Source organism: Suillus subaureus (assembly GCF_016647635.1).
Source record: "Suillus subaureus strain MN1 chromosome Unknown BJ212scaffold_33, whole genome shotgun sequence".
Lineage (NCBI taxonomy): Eukaryota > Fungi > Basidiomycota > Agaricomycetes > Boletales > Suillaceae > Suillus > Suillus subaureus.
The window spans coordinates 152,884-172,848 of NW_024538589.1; the positions used below are offsets into that span (position 1 = coordinate 152,884).

The 19,965-nt window shown below is 47.9% G+C and overlaps 7 protein-coding genes across 7 annotated transcripts; 6 read left to right on the forward strand and 1 right to left on the reverse strand.

The window, feature by feature from the left end:
* Positions 1-867: 867 nt before the first annotated feature.
* On the reverse strand, positions 868-3,616 carry BJ212DRAFT_1378448 (GMC oxidoreductase-domain-containing protein). Its single transcript, XM_041336566.1, has 16 exons — positions 3,470-3,616; positions 3,165-3,416; positions 3,025-3,116; positions 2,792-2,971; positions 2,726-2,736; positions 2,557-2,676; positions 2,274-2,500; positions 2,138-2,227; positions 2,037-2,085; positions 1,847-1,984; positions 1,736-1,799; positions 1,600-1,688; positions 1,322-1,545; positions 1,246-1,265; positions 1,071-1,193; positions 868-1,021 (listed from the first exon to the last, which is right to left on the reverse strand). Exons 1-16 carry the CDS (start codon positions 3,513-3,515, stop codon positions 938-940), a joined length of 1,809 nt encoding a protein of 602 aa, XP_041189321.1. The 5' UTR covers positions 3,516-3,616; the 3' UTR covers positions 868-937.
* Positions 3,617-3,788: 172 nt separating this feature from the next.
* Positions 3,789-5,810, forward strand: BJ212DRAFT_1589722 (uncharacterized protein; the record flags this gene model as incomplete). Its single annotated transcript, XM_041342468.1, is given in 8 exon segments — positions 3,789-3,949; positions 4,056-4,131; positions 4,191-4,238; positions 4,477-4,587; positions 4,607-4,743; positions 4,935-5,004; positions 5,116-5,406; positions 5,464-5,810. The coding sequence occupies 8 exon segments, from the start codon at positions 3,789-3,791 to the stop codon at positions 5,677-5,679; spliced, it is 1,110 nt and encodes a 369-aa protein (XP_041189322.1). The 3' UTR covers positions 5,680-5,810.
* A 223-nt stretch (positions 5,811-6,033) lies between these two features.
* BJ212DRAFT_1378453 (uncharacterized protein) lies at positions 6,034-6,503 on the forward strand (the record flags this gene model as incomplete). The annotated part of the gene is made up of 3 exons (XM_041336567.1): positions 6,034-6,168; positions 6,233-6,288; positions 6,342-6,503. Coding segments are annotated over exons 1-3 (275 nt in total), but the record flags the coding sequence as incomplete, so codon positions are not given.
* A 760-nt stretch (positions 6,504-7,263) lies between these two features.
* BJ212DRAFT_1579534 (uncharacterized protein) lies at positions 7,264-8,903 on the forward strand. The gene is made up of 7 exons (XM_041342254.1): positions 7,264-7,351; positions 7,398-7,516; positions 7,568-7,729; positions 7,800-7,875; positions 7,927-8,055; positions 8,106-8,293; positions 8,347-8,903. Exons 1-7 carry the CDS (start codon positions 7,282-7,284, stop codon positions 8,599-8,601), a joined length of 999 nt encoding a protein of 332 aa, XP_041189324.1. The 5' UTR covers positions 7,264-7,281; the 3' UTR covers positions 8,602-8,903.
* Positions 8,904-11,653: 2,750 nt separating this feature from the next.
* On the forward strand, positions 11,654-12,376 carry BJ212DRAFT_593676 (uncharacterized protein). Its single transcript, XM_041343604.1, has 4 exons — positions 11,654-11,712; positions 11,760-11,860; positions 11,915-12,178; positions 12,256-12,376. Exons 2-3 carry the CDS (start codon positions 11,817-11,819, stop codon positions 12,150-12,152), a joined length of 282 nt encoding a protein of 93 aa, XP_041189325.1. The 5' UTR covers positions 11,654-11,712; positions 11,760-11,816; the 3' UTR covers positions 12,153-12,178; positions 12,256-12,376.
* Positions 12,377-12,522: 146 nt separating this feature from the next.
* BJ212DRAFT_1302456 (uncharacterized protein) lies at positions 12,523-14,082 on the forward strand (the record flags this gene model as incomplete). Its single annotated transcript, XM_041333266.1, has 1 exon — positions 12,523-14,082. The coding sequence occupies one exon, from the start codon at positions 12,523-12,525 to the stop codon at positions 14,080-14,082; it is 1,560 nt and encodes a 519-aa protein (XP_041189326.1).
* Positions 14,083-17,262: 3,180 nt separating this feature from the next.
* BJ212DRAFT_1448715 (uncharacterized protein) lies at positions 17,263-19,423 on the forward strand (the record flags this gene model as incomplete). Its single annotated transcript, XM_041338580.1, has 12 exons — positions 17,263-17,280; positions 17,339-17,454; positions 17,514-17,610; positions 17,664-17,706; positions 17,761-17,807; positions 17,854-18,190; positions 18,236-18,544; positions 18,592-18,745; positions 18,806-18,918; positions 18,970-19,022; positions 19,074-19,144; positions 19,198-19,423. 12 exons carry the CDS (start codon positions 17,263-17,265, stop codon positions 19,421-19,423), a joined length of 1,584 nt encoding a protein of 527 aa, XP_041189327.1.
* Positions 19,424-19,965: the final 542 nt, after the last annotated feature.

Genomic DNA, 19,965 nt, shown 5'->3' on the forward strand with positions numbered 1-19,965 from the left:
GAATGAGATGAACACGTCGGTTGTACTTATGACAAGCGCGCAAGGAAGGTTCTCAAAGGGACAGTCTGATGCTCAAGTCACACGAGGAGTTTTGTCGATCGTTCCTAAATACTTTAAGTCGTCTTATTATGAATCCGCCAGAGAACGGCCTTACTTCTCGTGTTCCTGCGTCAAGTCGCAACGCAAGTCCCACGTAAACATAGTCTACCTTCCTACGGCCGATTGGACGCAAACTAGGACAAGAGACATGGCGAAGGTGTGCGGTCGGGAACTGAAGCAGAAGGACTACTGCGAACTTTGATGAGCTTCTATACAAAGTGTCAAAGCCCGTGCCCATGTCAAACTGAATTCTGGATGTGGTCAACAAGTGTTGAACAAAATCTTTGTAATATTGCAGTGTGGTTGTGGCGTATTAGAAATGGCGGTGTCTTCAGGCGCTTCGAGCTTCATTTTGCACTCAGGAGGTGCGGGAAGGCGCCAACCGCGGAGGAAATCTTCCTGTGTCCTTATTCCAGCAGCGCCGACGAAGGAACCGGTGCACGTCACCGGTGCTGGCGCGGTGGACGCGGACACGCAGCAGATCCGGCACTGGTGGGAGCACAGGATGTGTCCTTAGGTACCGAGTTCGTTGCATCAGCGAAAGCAAATATACCAAGGCACAAACACAAGGCGTGTGTGTAGGCACCAGGTCCGTTGAGGTGAATTGGATTTCTTACCGATCGATCTCTCTGAGTCAAGAGAACGCCCCTATATCTCCCTACGTCAAAGACCAGTAGGTTCCCACCCTGTTGCAGTATTGCTTTGTTGATTCGATGCATTTTTCAGGACTAACTGTCAGCCATCAAGGAACTAATGTCCAAGGGTATTCTTGTCAACTGAATCATTTGATTTTTCCTAGTAGAGTCCTTGGGCTATTTTCCGCCGACAATGTTTAGAGTTAGACATTAAAATTAATACCCAAGTCTTCAGCAATGATCATCGCAGCCTTCTCTCCAATGAGGAGCGCCGTCGAATACGTGTTCTGGGGAGACGGTTAGACCAGAGGTCAGTTAATCTCGTTAGATACTCACCGTGCCAACATTTTTTGGCACAACAGACATGTCGGCAACCTTGAGGTTCGTGACTCCGTACACGTTTAGCCGAGCGTCAACGACCCCTTGTTTCGCCTGTGGTTTCATGGCGCAGGTACCGAGCTGCATACAGAAGAATCAAGTTCCCATTTCAAGCTATCTTAGCTGCACGCACCGAGTGCCAAGTCGTTTGCACTATGATTCGATTCATTAAGTAACCGGAACGACGGAAATGCGAAGTTAACACATACCACAGTCACGGTGATATTTTTCAATGGCCTCATCATCTTCAGCAGTGTAGACGATGTCAGGTGCATTTAAGTCGACTGGCCCAGACGCTTCTCCACAGGTCGCAGCGCTTCCCTCTGGGAATTGAGGGTGGGCTTGAGCGAGTTCGCCTCGGTAGGAAGGCATGCGCCGGTAGATTTCACGCATTTTTTTGTACGCGAAGTTAATTGGTACAATATCGGATGGACTGGATGAATAATAATAGTCATACAATGGCCTGAAATGAAATGTGCGGACTCACTCGTCCAAAAACCCTGGTGTGAAATCGAGTGCTTCCTTGCCGTTTTCGTCCACCTTGATATGCACGCTTCCAGCAGATGCGGGGTAAAGCTGTTGAAAGGTTCAGTAAAGTCCACAGGCAAAGGAGAGAAAACTACCGTAAAGTAGGCAGCCATCATGTAATTACGGGGAGGAAGGGTACCAACAAGGGGTCCAATGTATCTAGTCATCGTGAGCTTTCACATCAAAGCAAAGAAATACACACGTACCCCGCAATCAGCGAAAATATTGCAACACACTTATCCGGGCGATCCCGGAAGAACTCGTTCCATCGCGGTTCAAAGGCTGAACCCATGGCTTTCAGCTCGTCGCCATCAGGACGCCACTTGATTTTCGCATCAACACCACTGACATATCAGTCAGCATGTACCGACAATGATAACTAGTAAGTTGACTGACTTCGAAGCAATGAGTGATTTGCCACTGCTAGTCCATTGTGCAAGAGCATCTATAGTTGGTCGTTTCGAAAGGTATCGGTGACATAGTAAGGCCGTGCTCACTTTTCATAACACTCTCCTCCCCACGCCAGAGGGGATCCATAGTGACTGCCTCATCAGCAGCCAAGTACGGAGCCAAGACAACATCGTGATCTAATACCTGTAAGCCAAGATCACGAATATATGGATGAAATACCACCTGTGTAGTTTTCTCCAACACCAGGCAGGCTAACAAGTGGTTTAATGCCGCATCGCTTGAGCACTGCCTCAGCACCAATACCAGACCTCTCGAGAATGGCTGGGGAACCGAATGCTCCGGCAGAGACAACGACAAGCTTTGAAGCTTTCACAGTACTCAATGACCGGTCTGCATCTGGGCAAGACACAGGGTCATTGGTAAACTCGATGCCTACAGCACGCTTGCCCCTGTGATTCGGAAAGGGTGTCAACAATTGGTTACGGATGCAAGGCGGACCGCTCACTCGAAGATGACGCGCGTCACGCGCTTGCCAGCCCAGATTTGTAAGTTCGGGTTCTGAGCTTGGTTGTAGACGTAGCAGTGGGCTGCGTCGGAACGCTTTCCAGTGGTGCCATCAATATACCTTTTCACACATGAATCCGATCCACAATAAACTACGAGGACATGCTCACTTCGCCCATGGCTGATACAGCTGGAATCAGCGGCTGCAGGCACGGAAGTCAGATTAGAAAACTCACGCTGTATGTATTGCACGTTTCTAAATCATTGGTGTCGTCGGAATATGGCCTCTTGTGATAGGTCGTACCAACACGGATGAACTCTTCGCAGATACCTAGTTTATGCCCGCCAGAAGACACCTTGACAGGTCCAGTATACCCGTGAGTTGGACGACCAGGCTGCACCTCGTACGTCTCCAACTATGCAATGTGAGTGTCAGCATGATAAATATATAGTCAGCTCATTCGAGGACCTTCTTCATGAGAGGAATTAGATTCTTCGATTCCCAACCTTCGACTGCCCAATCATCGTAATCGGAGGCAGGCGCACGAGTGTACGCTCCAACTGTCTGTATATCAGCACCCTGTTCATTTCGACAAAAATTCTACAGACAATTGATAGTTGATCCTCCGCCGACTGAACGACCAGACGGAACAATCAATCCCCGCCCGTTGAGACGTGGAGAGGGATTTCCGAAGTTAAATGTAAGTGTCGTGCTCGTCGGGGCCATATGGAATGGATACTGGTAAGGTTGAACATGAGCAGGTTTGTCGAGGGTGTGTTCACCAGCTTCCAGAATCAATATCTTCAGCGAGGAATCACATGCTGCTAGGCGGCCTGCAACGACACAAGCTGTAGCACCACCTGCGCGAAACACGAAATTAAGATAGTTCACGACAAAGGATGTTAATATTGACCTCCAGCAAAGATGATGTCGAATTCTGTTGGGGATGAAGGAGACATTTGATCGTTGTAGACTACTCTTTAGTGCCCGTATCTTATATGCACTGGTGATCCCTTGCTCATCAGATGGTGACTGCCCCGGCGACTAATTATGGGGTCTGTTTATGTGTTTCAGCACTATAAATATGCATGAGAAACAGGCCAACTACCTGGTAAGGATTCAGGACCCCGGATATTCCCTACAACCTGATCTCAGAGGGGAACATTTGTCCCGGAGAACAGGTTTGATCAATCTTTGTCTGGACATGGGGCCAAGTTCGGCCATAGGATCAAATGTACGACGACGTGATCACAGACGTAATTGATATCCATCGCCTCATAGAGACGTTCAAGAACCCATGTGCCACCATTGAGGCGCCTACAATCGCTATATACACTCCATCCGTAATCTTCATCATTCCCTTGTTCGGGACGGATGTATCAGGATCTGCCGGGTAAGAAATTGCCACGTCGTTGAAGACACTGAGATCGCTTTCGACCTCGGACGGATTATTATATGATACCCCGAGAGTCCTAAAGCTGCCGGCCTGTCGCGTCTAGCTTGATGAGTTCGTGCGGATTCTGCATTTGGAACGGGGTTCTTGGTTCAAGGAGTTCGATATCTTTTGAAGGGAGCGTGGGTGGCGCCGCAGATATATTCTTTGGAATGTTGCTGTAAGGATATGAAAAATAGAGCGTGAGGAGTACGGGAATCAGTCTTACCGAGTTGTTTTAGATGGCAAGGTGAGTATATGCGCAGTGGGAGGATGATAGATACACGAAGCCGTTTTTTAAAGCTGCTTGTTTCTGGAGAGTTGTATTATTGGTATCAAGAGCGTGGGCTAGGTTGTCATTGGCATCAGCGTCATGCGCTCTCCAAGAAATGCCAAGAAGTATATGCATGAGAGTTCCCAATATTAACCATTGGCAGTGTGCCACAACGATCCTAGTCTTTTTTAAAATCAATGGATGACACGTTCAGGTTCGAGTCAGACCCAGCTGGTACCATCGCACAACAGGAGACAACAACGGCTTCTTCAACAACTTGTCTTCAAATCCAAAACGCGAATTCGAATATGCCATTACCGACAGTGTTCGCGCTCCCAATCTAGCCTGTGATTATAACGCAAGACTCGGAGGTTTCATCTAGGAACGTGTGGTTTGTAACCACGCAGCAGTTGAGCTTGAAGCTTGAAGTCTCAGCTAGTATTGCGACTCGAAGTGGCAGACCTTTTCAAACTAGGACCAGGTATATCACATTTGCCTTTCCGTTCACAATCCCGCGCAATGAAGCATATCCTGACATTGTACAAATCAACGGTTGGCTCACAAGACTATGTCAGGGCGCTCTGTTATTTTCGCAAGTCTAGTGACTATGTACAGAAGGATGGCATATATGTTGATCCAGCTTGCACTGTCATCTAATATGATTGTTGACAGGAATCAAGCTGCCGGAATGAACGTGTTTTGTTCTTTCCAATTGAAGCTTTTGCGAATACGGGAGATGATTGTACATACAAGTCTTGTTATTTCTTACTGCAGACCTTACTGACACCGCGTTGTTCTTAGTTTCGCAGGTGATTTAAAATGATATGTCAAGTTTACTGCATTCAATTGTCAGGACCGCTATAAACGTTCTTCTCAGGAACGTTCACGCGAATGCGAAGCCTCTGGCGCTAGCAGGTTGGCCACCCACAATCAGCATTCCGCCATCTTCTGCGAGGCGCCTCTCAGGCAGCAGCCGATCAGATCGCGATTGTTTATTTGCGCGGAACGGAAGCGCAAAACGCGTCCATTCATTAATATTCTTTCTCCAATCAGCATGCCGCACGAATGCATAGTAACATTCTGTTTGACACAAGACCACGGCGTCAACCCTTCGAAGGGCCTCTTCCAGTTGTTTGTTCCTCATGTGAGTTTCGGCTGATAATTGTGCAGGACTTATTGACGTAAGATGATTATCTTAAAGGCAGTGATTATCTTTTATACTATACCCCCTGTAGGTGTACAGGCTTGCGCCACAGCTACATTGGGCGGTAGGGGGATATATATGGACTATTACTCGGACCTTAGCTTACGAAACCGATATTTTGGATTCGCCGATAAGCCTATCATCGATTGGCTTCCCCAGCGTCATTGGATTACCTGTTCATTCAGCAAACGCACATCTGTAGTCCAAGCCTAGAAGAAAATGTACAGATAATTGTGTCGGGAACTGGAGAAGCTGACTGAGCACATCCTCCGCGTTATTTATATTCCTTGACGCTTGGTCGGGGGCGCGGGGCGTGAAATATAGCGATCATCTAATATTTCGACGAGCACCGATATTTACTGCCTTTAAATTGATAGCGCTCGTCCGTGCGACCTGCAATTGTTCAATTTCTTGACTTATTTCTTGGTCCTCCGGATTGTACCTTCATGCTACGGTTATCTCGTGGCCCACCTGGCGATTCGGGAAGGACTCATTTGCTGTGGTACTTCACGTGAAGGTGCGCCTGTCATGGCGTCTGTCTTATTTTGGGACGTTCATGTATTATAGCTGCACGCTAAGCTGATATCATGACGGGAAGGAGGTAACGGTCCCACAATGTACGTACATGTTCTGCAGAGCAAATTATCGTGCAGGGTCCACGTTGATTCAAGCCTGCGAGGCTGCTGGTGCTGCGGTTCCTCGGTATGTCCGGCCTATCTATCTGCGTTGTCCCGGTGGTTCCTAGCCAACTTCCTTCTGTTGCAAGGTTTTTGCACTATGACGTGTTCCTTAGGACACATGGTCGGATGCTGGAAACTGCCGGTGAGTGGACCGTCGGTTCGACGGAAGTGAGACGGTGTTGACGCTTGCTTTAGTATGTGTCCGTTCGAGGTTGAGCATTCTCCAAAGCTCGCGCATTTATCACCGACATTCAATACTATGCCTGTTAGAGCTGGTTCCAAGGCATTCGCGAGTACTTTGCTGGTTCATGAAGCTCGGTAAGACAGTGTTGACTGACCATGCGATACGGCTCTGATCGCACGTGTTTTCACGAAAAACGTGAAAGTGCCTTATTAACTTGAATTGTATAATTCGTGGGCTCGCAATAGAAAACCGTGCTGTCACTGTACGATAAGACAAACGTAATCTAGTGCACCAAGAAGATAGAGTCTGAACAAAGGGTCGTCATCCGGGTGTATTTGTCCTAAATTTGATTGGACACGTTTGCTATAAGCATTACCAGGGGTCCATCATTATGATAGCCAAGAACGGTTGTGAGGACCGTGCGATGATGAATGTAGGCATGTTCAAGTTGCCCTATGATATCTCGCCGTATCGAAGTGCTAGTCTCGATGAGTGATATGGTTTGATGAAGATGGCATCGAAACTAGATCTGTAGTCCATCATATCAGAGTCCCTAATTTTGCAGGGCGTGGAATTTCGGAGGTTACCCTCGCGGAATTGATCTCCGGCAGTGTATGATATGCATGGTACATCGCACCGCTCGAAGTAAGCGGAAGCTGGGTTTCATGTCCTAAATTGTAAATTGTCCACTCAGGTCCGCACTAGAAGCACTGCAGCAACTAGCAAGCTTACGTTTCTCTCAAATAGAAACACTCCTACGCCCCACGCTGTGTCCGCACCGCATCAAAAATATACATGCATGTCAGTCATTTGTGCACGAGACAACACCATTTTAGCCCCTGGTCAACCTCGCAGTAACGCATATATATGACAATCCGTTTCTATATATAATGATACATAAGAAAGCGCCCACGCTATCGCACATCTCCCTGGCATCCATTCTTCTTCACCATGGGATCACCGGGCATACCGTTGGATGCAGGGGCGTTAATGTCGACAGTGCTGGAAGGAATTTTATATGGTGACGTTGCAATATGTTCGTCTGAGCTAATATTGATTTTCTGCAGGCTTTTCGATACTCTTGTTCATTGGTACCATCTGGTCTTTGACCCACAAACGTCACATGCAAGATATTAATCTCCCAATTCTTATTGTGGCAGTTCTGCTGCTAATACTGAGTACTGCGGTTAGCTTCTCGCCTCTTGTGCTCAAATATTATCGATTGACGTCTCCGAAGCACATGGTCGTGAATATCATCAGAGCCGAAGACGGATTGGTGAAGTATGCCAACACGTACACAGGCGGACCATCAGCATATTTCGCAGATGTCTCACAAAAGACTTATGTAATAAAACATTCGTTTTATGTGATGCAAACTCTTCTTGCCGATGGTGTAGTGGTGAGTTCGTAATTTTATGTATCAGCTTAAAACCCTCTGGGCTGATCGAAGTGCCTGGTCTGGTAAACAGATTTACCGTTGCTATGTCGTTTGGCAATCCGTTTGGATTATCGTCCTACCGATTATATTGTGGTGCAGTGTTGCAGGTTAGTCACAGTCATGCTCAGCCCGTCACGTGCCCTGATATTGCCTCGAAGCGACTGGTGTCATCGCAATTTACAGCGTCTCGCAAGCCAGTACTGGCTCCGGGATCTTCGTCGAAGCGCTTGCCCGATGGGTCGCGGCGTTCTTTGCCTCGACAATCGCAACTAATTTGCTGAGCTCAGGTAAGCAATGCTTGCACGAGCGCGGCATCGAGCCCTGAATGTATATCCAGGATTACTGGCATATCGTATCTGGGTCATCCAACGCGGCGTCTCTGGGGTTAACTCTGCAGTGAGGGGCACTGTGATGCCGATAGTGCGCGTGCTCGTGGATGCCGCTATTTTGTACTCCGCGGCGCTATTTACTGCACTGGTGTTGTTCGTCTGCGGAAACAATGGACAGGACGCTGTCGTAGACATGGTAAGTCCGCCGTTAACGCCTGTTATCGAAACACATTGAACTCGAATGACTAGGCCATGCCGATCATGTCGATTGCCTTCTATATGGTGCTTATTCGCGTCGCACTCAACAAGAAAGATCGCAGTTATATCTCGACTACTAGTATCAGTATTCCTAGACGAACGACCAGCGAGGCAGAACAAGAACAGTCACGACAATATGCCATGAAGCCTTTGCGAGTCCATGTATCCAAATTTACACATCAAGACCAACCATCGACATGCACAGCGGAGTCTGCGGAAGGGGCGCCTTCGCATTACGACGTGTAATCAGCCTGATAACCACATGTTTTGAAGACTTGCAAGAATATGACGCTTGATCCGCTCAACTACGATACACGCATAAAACGCACACAGGTGATAAACGCACAAAGTTGCGTACCTTTGCCGAGATGTACATACCAGGATGCTTTTGGTACTTTGGGTGACTTCCCATTTTGGGAGCACCCTGTGTCCTGTCGAGCTCAAATACCCGCCTAATCATTCTCCCTTTCCCCTGGTTCTTTTTGTGGGCCATAAATGCATTATTTATAACCAGCTACTGTACAGTCCTCGTACATATTATACGTGAGATTCCTAATCAAGTTAATACTTGAAAGTCGCACCTGCAACGTCCACCGAAACCTGTCGGTGTTTTAAAATTGAGGCTTCAAACTTGGAACGGATCACTGAGTGAGTACCTGAAATCGGTTTTATGCAGATCCATGATACAAGAGAATCAAAGCGGAGGAAAAATAAACACACGACGAAAACACCTACACACCCACACATTCAGTACTCAGTACCCAAACCTTCCATTTTTGTAGCCACCGGATTCCGCGCTCGTGGCTGTGCCATCAGAATCAGAACCCCTCGGAAAGGAGACTAAGTAAGTATTAGTATCAGTATGGGTAGCCCGAGTGAGAATACAAAGCGCCTGCTCGAAATATCCAGTTCATCATATCACATGGCGTCAAAATGCATCAGAACCAAGAGTAAGGGGATCCGGTGAGGGCGGCCACCGCATCTAGCGGATTAGACTCTCGTACTGTCTATCTTTTGGGGAAGTTCAAGTTCCGCCACCTTGGCGCCTAGTGACTATTGGAATGTCAAGACCGAGGCAAGTCGGAGTATGTTGATGCTAAGGTAGAGAGACCAGAGCTCAGCTCAGTTTTGTTCCTCTAAGTTTATCGACCTTAAGACCTTGAGGGTCGAGCATCCCTATACGCATACGGGACCCGCCCCAGATTATCATACATATAATCAGTCGTATTGTGTGTATGTGCTAGATGATAAATAGACATGGTACCCATCATGAAGTAGATGTGAAAACCCGGTGTAGTGACGACTGGCCTGAGCGTGAAGCCATCAGACTACTTGACTTTTTATTCCCGTAAGGACACACGTTCACCATTTTATTCAACCACGACTCACTTCTAAAGCCCCACGAGTACCAGCAGACAAGCAATGACAAGCTGCTGCATTAGAGCCGGACGACTAGAATACAAGCATGTGGGAGCATGATAAGTACTACAGTCTGGGCAGTGTTTGAGTGACACTAACAAAGCGTGAGGCGAATGGGAATATGAGACAGAATAGAGCACGAACGTGCGATGAGGAGCGCGCCGAAGGCACAAGAATAAATCCACAAGAAGTCCTGTAAGATACCAAAAACAATCGACGCGATTTTTGCGAGGACGGTTTCCCCTGGCTGTTTGAAGCGAAGTGGAGACACTCTTAAAATGCCTGCCGGATGTTTGACGTGTGGTTCATCCAGAGCTGTTAGAACCGCATTTCCTTGAGCGTCAGCGACAAGCCTGCCGCCATCGACTGCCACCTGACTGACCTTGAGTCGCTTGTCTGCAATAGAGTCAGGAAGTTGACAAGTATGGGAGCTTTCGGGCTGTTTTAGATAGTAGTACGCGCAGCAAGTACTCCATTTTACATCGCATTCGAGGAGCTGGTCGATTACAGGTCATGGTCACAAGCTTAAGAGAATTGACGGCACTGGTCAGAGTCACCATCGACCACGACCTCTTGCTCGAGTGGTGTTTATGTAAAATATGGGAATGCGGGAGTTTGACATTTTACCTTCGAGAGTGACAATGTTCTTCCGTGGCCAAACGAAGTCGGGATTGATCATCAGAAAGTCCGATAATCGCGGAGTCCGGGTACTTGAGCCCGATGGATAGTTCGGGGACTATGTGTGCCTTGGTTAACCAAGCCTCCGCTTATCGTGACGGGAACCGCCGCCCAATGGGCCAAATGGCTTATTGACCATGATCTGGTGTATGCACGATGCCCGTAGTTATGAAAGGAATTTTTATTTGTGCACTACACACATCTAACCGAGTGAAAACTTTTGACAAACCAGTGATACACCGCCAGGAAGATTCTTCAGTGTCAGGCAACGAGCGAGGGGCATCATTGATGCACTGATGCCTGTCTACCGCAATTGACATGGGAGGTCTGAATGATGGCGGGTCGATAAACAATGGTGAGAGACGCATCAGACAGGTGGCAAATGTGCCTGCAAGATGAGGGAAGTACTCTTGCACATACTTACCCGGGCTGAAAGAAATACATGTCTTGCCCTATGTAGAACCTGAAGCCCTGTTAGTGTATACCGCCCACAGTATTTGCGGCGCTATGTCCCTGAAGATAACGAAACAAAGTATTTGAAGGTGGTGGTAGAGATGAAGAAAAATGCTCCAAAGACAGTGAGACTGGATATCCGAAGGAGCCAGAAAAGGATTGGATGGGGGGGGGGGGGGGGGGTCCATTTGGTTGCTGTAAGCGTGTTGGAAAGCCCGGAGAGTATTAGAGGCTGGATGGGTGCAAATGGTGTACTTGGTGCCAGAGTGTATCATTAGGCGTAGGCCCGACGTACGGTATGCCAGTGTACCGGCAGTGACGCTACCGCCAGGTGCTGACAACGGTGAGCAGCCGTAAGAAATAATGAGCTGTATTTCAATGCAAAGAACACGACAGCGGTGCGATGCGGGAGATGCACACGAATAGCCAGGGAGTACTTACTGGGGAGGGGGAAAATGAGATGTGAAAGGCGCCCGGGCAGGGTAGTCAGGCTTCAGGCCTCGGGCAGGGTTTGGATGGGGCTTATATCGAAAACGCCTTTGCAGGGCGGGCGGCGGGCACTTCAGGCAGCGGGCTGCGTGCTATGTGGCGGGGTGAGCAAGCGGGCAGCTTTGTCATCCAACTCCGCTTGAAGTTGCTGTGGGCGGAAACTGAGTCCATCCCCACGGACATGCACCCAGATCGGCCGTATCTTGCACATTCACATCCAGCTAGAGAAATTTCAAGCTTGAGCGCTCACTTGCCATCCTGTGCAAGAAGGAACGACTGTCCTCCTTCTATATGGTCTGACTAGGGGAGACTAATCCTGTGCGCACGTGATCAGATTCCACTGCCAAAAGTTAAAGCGCAATCAGTGCCAATCACTGATAAGCTCATACTATTGAAGGTTCTATCTAGTGTACTAGGGATACATGAGGTCGGCATCCCGCCAGCTTTTGCTTGGTACAAGATTATGGTATGGATTCAGCAATTTTGGTAATGATGTTGCAAGTTCACGTGACTTGTGTAGGCTTTGTGCCGGGTCAGCGCCCACAGCTGTTCGCGGCATGCTGGGTAGCATGCATTTCTTCCATCCCGGACATAATGGGCAGAAGACTCTGAATAGGGCTGTCCTGCACCGCTGTCGGCCATACTTTCGTCTAACCGATTCGTGGGGAGGAGCACGCATCTCAATGCATTGCCGCTGCCGGTTGTGTCAATGCCTTGTTAATCGCCGTTTGCCACCGCCCCCAGTGGTGTCAATATGATACAAGAAAAGCCTCTGGCGAAAATCGTAAGCTGTAGCCTGCATGACTGAAATATAAATGCCAAAGGGTGGATTTTTGTTGTCTTCTGACTACTTTGTCACAGTCGTTCTTCTTGCAGTCAGTCTCATACCATGCGAGAGATGCATGCTCGGCTGTGATGAACTGCAAGACTGAGCATGCGTTTCAGTGCTCTGAGTGGCACGATCTGTTTAATCTCAGATCTTGCCGGAGCCTCGTGTCACAACGTGACGTTCACTCCTAGTACAGTTCTACGCCGACCACACTTATATAAGGACCCATGTCGCCTTCTATGCGCTTCTTCATATTCCACTTCCGCTAGCTGTACCATTTACCCTGACTGTCTATTGCAATGTCTGAGCCCGACTCATATGGGCAATCTCGACTCGGAGACATTCGTATTGATACGAGCTTCTCACGTTCCCCCAGTACTCCTCGGGATTACCTTGCAGAGCCAATACCTAGGGACAGATATTCCAGGGCAAGCCATGCATCGCGTGTCCGAGATATTACTTGGATTTCGGCCTCTCAGCCATCCCAGTACCCTGCAACCCAAACCCCTCAGACGCCTCACTGGCAACATTCCACTCCTGTTATGCGTCCAGCACTTCATACAGCGCAGCCCACTCTGTCAGACTCGGAGTACGAGTACATGACTGTTGGCATCGACGACACAGGTGCCGACGAGGAGAATGGATACGGGTCTTCAGAGGGACATGAGAGGAAACCTCAGGGGAAGAAGAAGTTTTACGGCGGGCTCATGAATGGGTTGAAAAGCATACCGAGAGTCATGTCGAGAGGACGTTTGAATTCAAAGGACCATGCCAAGCCAGCGAAGCAGGGGATCACAATACCCCCCTATCAACCGAATCCTCAAGCTCCAGGGATATCGCTCGTACACCGACAAGTACTAGCAAATAATGTGCCCCAAGTCGAGAGAGTTGACACGCCCCCGTCCGACATGCTATCTCCTACAAGACCAAACATTCTACTTGATACTGATGTATCCATTACGGATACAAGGCGTGACCGGACATTGTCGGCTGTCAACGAGTTGTACGAACCTAGTCGCTCGCACAGTCATGATGATATTTTCCCTGCTCATTTCCACGGCGATACCTTAAACACTTCCCATCCATTCCACCACTCTACCGACGCAATTTCCACTCTTCATCCCTTCAACCGTTCCACTGAAGCGATTTCCCTTCCTCGTACCATTCATCTTTCGACCCAAGCTACTGCGACTCCTGTCCTTGTGGAGCCTCGGCCTGCAGAGGATTTTGCAAAGATGGAGTCTCCCATTCGTCCCCCACCAGAGGAATCCATTGCCTCTCAAGTGGCACGTATTCGGCGATTCATGCGGGACCTTAGCAGCCTTCCATGGATTTCTCCGGCTCGTATCTCAAGTGAATATGTTCCTGGGCAGGGTGATCGGAGGAGGCACAGCCGTCAACGGTACTCCAAGACATCAAAAAGCTGGTATAACCAGCGAAACAAAGGAACCTTGGACTTGCTTTCAGGTCCATCAACTCCTTTATCTACAGGCCGTATTCCACATCATGTCCAGAACTCGCCTGCTCCAGCTCCAAGGCCATATGTCATGAGCCCGAGCACTGCGAACCTCATGTTCTCTAGACAGTTATCTGGCGGGAGGTCCAGATCGCCTTCTTCAGATGGTGCTCCATCATCAGACAGTACTAGCAACCCACAATACTCTGGGCCATTGTACCCAGCGTATGTGGCCCAGCCGTTATTTGTCTATCCGTCTGGGATCCCGTCTGCTGGAAGTGGCCTAGAGACGCAGCCGCGACCAGTGTTTTTCACCACACCTGTTTCACCACCATTTGCATCTCCTGAAAGGTCACGGTCGCCTCTGCGCCACAATGGAACCCCGAGGACACCTGTGTTGTGATGAACATATTTTGACCTCTTGTACCACGGTCGCCCGTAATACACATCGGTCTCTGAAGGAGCCCTTGGGCAATTCTCGACTGTGTACTCCTTCATCCCTCGCACTACACCACACAATGGCAGGGCATTGGTAGTACGATCTCTCCGATTTATCATCGTTGGTCAGATTTATACCCGTTCATTCACGTGTTCGAGCTCGAGTTCGAGTTCAGCTCAAATCTTGCTGATGATGTTGAATATGATCATTCAATGGCATGGTTCGCATCTGGAAGTTTAACAGTGACCAGTAAACATCCACCCTCATTTACAACGATCCAGTAAATTCGTTAGTCTGGTCCCCAGGCAGCTGACATATCATTTCTGTATGTCATGATTGCCAGTATCAGTATATCTGCTGGTTAGTCTGTCGAGTGAAGACACTGGTAGGGTCCTGAACATCGTAAAAGTGAATTCCAGCACCACGATACTACTCCGTACATCGCGATATTGTTGCGAAAGATTTCGAATTTCGGTCTGATCAGTAGCCTAAATATGCTGGAAGCTCAAAAGTTAATGATGTTGTTCTCCTCTCAATCCCTTTCTTTTCACTAATTTGACTGAGCGAAAGGGCGGAGGGAAACTGGTGCAAACGTGACTCCCCAGGCCGCTATACTTTGCTCGAAAGCTGTAACAACTTTTTTCAGTAGGGGTGATCACGTGTGCACTCAGGTTGGACAAGGTACTTGCCAAGTCGCAACTTGACTCAAAACTTTAGTAAAAGTGTTTCTAGACGCCATCCAAATTTCGTTTAGCCACGGAAGAACACTGCCAATCTCGAAGGCTGGGTAAAGTGACAGGCTCCTGCATTCCCAGCCACTCAAGCAAGAGGCCGCGGTCGACGGGCTAGATTCTGTCGTCAATCGTCTGTGGATCAATCGGCTCCCGGAATGCGATACAAAGTGGAGTACTTGCTGCGCGTGCGCCTCCTAACGAAAGCTCCTACCATATACAGCCAGCAAGCTCCTACAGCCGCCAGCTTCCTGGCTCGATTGTACACGAGCGATATGCTCGAGTTACTCGAGGTCAACCTACTGGCAGTCGATGGTGGCAGGCTCGTCATTGACGCCCGAGGAAAACGCGGTTCTAACAATTTTAGATGAGGAAGACGCCAAGCATTTGGCAATCATGCGGCAGGCGTTTTGAGAGCGAGTCGGCTCACTCCCCTTCAACCAGCTGTTAGGCTAAATTGTCCTCCGAAAAATCGCACTGAATATTTCTGGTACCTTCTTATGATTTTGTTCCTGTGCCTTCGGCGCGCTCCTTTTCATCGTGTGTTCGTGCTCTATCCCAACTCAGTTGCCCGCTCGCCTCACGTTTATTAGTGTCACGCAAACGCCGCCAGGACTGTGGGCTTGGCTCCGGTGGATAATAACCAAAAATTCAAAAAAATTCCAATCATCTGGTATAAAGCGGCCCGATATTACCTACTATGTGCTGGTACTCAGTTTAGGGCTTATAAGTGAGTAGTGATTGATTGAAATGTTAGCAGGTGCAGTAATCAAAGCTCCCAAGGAGCCCAGTAGCTTCACGCTCAGGCTAAACTGATGTGCCACATTGGATTTTCACATCTGCTTACTATGCTATTTATATAGATTATCCAGAGGTTCCCGGTAGACGTGCACTAGTGCCAGTTTTGTCTACCATAGGACATCGCCCCAAAGGACAATAAACACTGATCAAAAAACTAGTACCAGTATGGTAGGCTCAGGGACCCGAACGCTCGCTGGCCGAGCTAAGAGCACACGTTGCATAATCAACATGATAGAGCACACACACGATACGACTGATTGTGTGTATGCTGCGTATAGGGGTGTTCGACTCTAAAAAAGCTTTACAGACAATAAACTTGAAGAGACAAAACTAAGCTATGTTCTGGTGTCTCTACTTTGGCGTCAACATACCTTGACTTGCCTCGGTCTCAACAGTGACTAGGCGCGAAGGTGGCGGAACTTGAACTTCCCCAAAAGATAAATAGTACGAAACTTCAATCCGCTGGATGCGGTAGCCACTCTCGCTGAATTCCCCACCCTTGATTCTAATACATTTCGACACGATATGATATATGATGAATTGGATATTTTCGAGCAGGTCTTTATATTCCCACTCGGGCCACCAATGCTAATACTGATACCTACTTGGTCTCCTTTCCGAGGGATTCCGATTCTGGTAGCACAACCACGAACGCGGAATCCGGTGACTACAGAAATGGAAGGCTTGGGTAATATTAATGAGTACTGAGTACTTGAGTGCGTGCGAGTGTGCCTACAACGCGGGTGTTTCCGTTTTATTGTAGGACGTCACGGAGAGCTCGATTAGCGCTCTGAGAATTGATGGAAATATTCAGCAGCGCTGCACTAGCTATTGTGCAAGTCGGCAGTGTGTGCAGTATTGAAACTCCGTCACGGCACAATATTTCTGCGGCACTTTCAACGTTTATCTCACTCACTTCTGTCGTTCAACCTTGTAATGAGTTGGATTGGAGAGAAAATTATATTTATGTTAAGAACTTTGCAGAACGCTATAAGGCTAGTCCGCAAAAAGAAAACATAGGTCGGCAAGAGGAACTTTCAACTCCCGATCGCAATCAATCGTACCATAGGACGCCGAGTACAGGTCCTACGTCAGTTCATGGTAGCTGATTGGACATCGCAATGAAACAACGCAGCCTTGTTTTATTTTTGACGACTGGCCTAGCATTCTGCAAACGACTGTAAGTAGCTAGAAATATGAGTTTTGTGAAAGTGCTGACTTCTGTGGGGTGCCGACCGCACCGGAAGGGTCCCGGGTAATGATGCTAAGCGGTCTCACGTTGAGGTTTTCCGATGCTTACTTGATTTATACAACTTAGTGGTTGTCTACACTTGTACATGGCAACAATATTATAATTTATTGCACCGCGCTCTCATGCACTTCCGTGACGACCTGATAATCTGCAGTACATTGTTCATCAATTCTGATGTGACTCAACCGCCCAACCCACGTGGTGGCCAAGTTGACTGACTTTCTCTCAGTTGAGATGATCCAGGTTCTTCTCGGGATGCGGGGGTCTTATCACACTGCGTTATTAACGACACAGAGTTCTCGGTGCCATATATAAGGCTATTGCAACTTTCCCCTTTCATACAAAATCCACTTCGACGGAATGGCCATTCAAACACTTGTAAGTGGCTGATATCGATTCTTCTCCTACAGTGAATTTAGCTGAAAGTACTGGCTAGCCAATCTCAACTCAAATACTTGTTGTCGGTGGCGGACCCGCCGGAAGTTACGCAGCCGCTGCTTTGGCTCGAGAAGGCTTTGAAGTCACTCTGCTCGAAGCTGCGAAGTTCCCTCGGTCAGCACATATGATATATGTCATCGGCATACAGAGTCACTAATACATAATTGTACTAGATACCATATTGGCGAGAGCTTGCTCCCGTCGGTCCGCTCCTTCCTGGCATTTATTGATGCAGAAGAATCTGTCATGAACTACGGATTCACACTTAAGGTTTGGATAGTCTTCAGTGCGTCGGAGTACATTTGACAGTCACCCTCTTATAGCCTGGAGCTGCAGTCAAGTTGAACCAGTTCAAGCGAGAAGGATGTGAGCCACAGTCATCCTAGTACATCTCATGCTAATGCTGATTGTTCGTTCCAGATACAGATTTCGTTGCGCTAAACCCAAACAATGCGTCTTGGAACGTGGTATGTAATATATTGGAAATATGCTTTCAGTCTCATCGTTTTGCAGATTCGATCGGAATTTGACGATTTGCTATTTCGTCATGCTTCGAAGAGTGGTGCAAATGTGTTCGACAACACAAGAGTTACTGAAATTCAGTTCGAGGGCGAAAGACCTGTTTCAGCCAGCTGGAGGAATGCCAGCACTGGAATAGAGGGCCGTATCTCTTTCAGCTACCTAGTTGATGCGTCAGGCAGGAACGGGATCATATCCACGAAGTATCTCAAGAACAGACGCTATAATCAGGCCCTCAACAATATTGCATGCTGGGGATACTGGGATGGAACCGAGTGTTACATGCCGGGTACCACTCGCCAGAATGCTATCTTTGTCGAAGCACTTGCAGGTATGAAAACAACTCGAAGGTTTTGACTAAGCTCAATGTCTGCAGACGAGTCCGGATGGGCTTGGTTCATTCCTCTTCACGATGGATCTACATCTGTGGGAGTTGTGATGGATCAAGAATCAAGCACTCGCAAGAAGAAAGCTTCCCGTGGAGCCTCAGGAGGATCTGGCTCAAATCTTCTGGCTCATTATAAGGAAGAACTTTTAAGCAGAGCTCCTGGAGTCCTCAAATTGATAGGAAGGGCCACTCTTCGAAACGATGGCACACCAGAAGCTGTGAAATCTGCAAGCGATTTTAGCTACTCGGCCTCCTCTTATGCCGGAGATCATTTCCGGCTGGCGGGGGATTCTGGAGGTATTTTTCTTGATGTTTTGTAGTATTTGTAACTGATAATTAATAAGCATTCATTGACCCATTCTTCTCCTCTGGTATCCATTTGGCTCTCACAGGAGGACTTTCGGCTGCTCTCACGATCGCTGCGTCGATTCGAGGACTATGCAGCGAAGGAAACGCACAACGTTGGCACACTTCAAAGATTGCCGTCTCCTACACGAGGCATGTGAATTCGGTTACTGGAGCGATGACAACTAGGTTCTAACACAATGTATGTCACAGGTTTCTTCTTGTCGTCCTTGGAACCTACAAACAGATCCGAAATCAAACTATGCCGGTGATGAGTGATGTGGATGAGGACAATTTTGATAGAGCCTTTGATCTCATCAGGCCAGGTATGAATTGATGTTTTTGCTATTACTGCAAATCCTGACACCTGAATGCAGTGATACAAGGAACAGCAGATGTTGGTAAAGCTTTGACAGAAGACGAACTCCAGGTACGTATGTTCTACGATTATCTTCCGCGACATCCTCAATCCAATTAACAGAAAACTATGGACTTTTGTCGTCATTTATTCGCACCCACTGATCCCGAGATGCATTCTGCAGTCAAAGCTAGGTAAGTCTTCCTAATCTATTCAACTAAATTATCCCATACTGAACTTTGAATAGATTGGATCCTTCTCTAACCTCTCCAGATGCACCCGTCATGACAGAGAGCGATATCGATCGCTTGCTCGGAGATGCTGATGAGGAAGCTAAGACCGTTTTGAGCGAGATCAACGCGCGAAAGCCCATTCATACGATGTACAACCCCACAGAGAACTTCGGTGTGGAGGAACACTTTGGTTTCAAAGCTGTCTTACAACGAGGCAAATTGGGCTTGGAGACTGCGTAAGTCAGGCGTTGCTAGTAATGCAGAGCTGAAATGGACATATTATGACAAGTCGGTTATTCGCCGACACGACGACAGATGTATAGAGCTTGTAGAACTACAATGATTTTTCCGCTTAATGTTACATTGTACCCCCATTCAAACTTGTCTCTTTTGCGATTTACATAACCCAGAGTCGAATGCAACAATATATACTACTTAGTATTAAAGGAACGACTGTATATAGTCTGCTCAGGAACTTGGAAGACTGCTGGATTTAAAATTTAGTCATTAGTACTTAGTATTAACGTAGCCGAACTCAAGGTCACTTGAAGCGGATAGTTTTGATTCTCTGACATGGATATGAAAACCGTGTAGTAGCGACGGCGCCTTCTTCCATCATCCCGAAAAACAATCCGATTGGCTACAGACGTCGAGGGCGCCGCCTTCTCGTCGCTTGGCGGCATAAATGATTAAAATCAACTAGTCTCAATTGGGTTGTAACAAAATGCGGCGATTTAACTTTGATCCGGATGGCACGCCCATCAGTTGACAACATTCTGAAT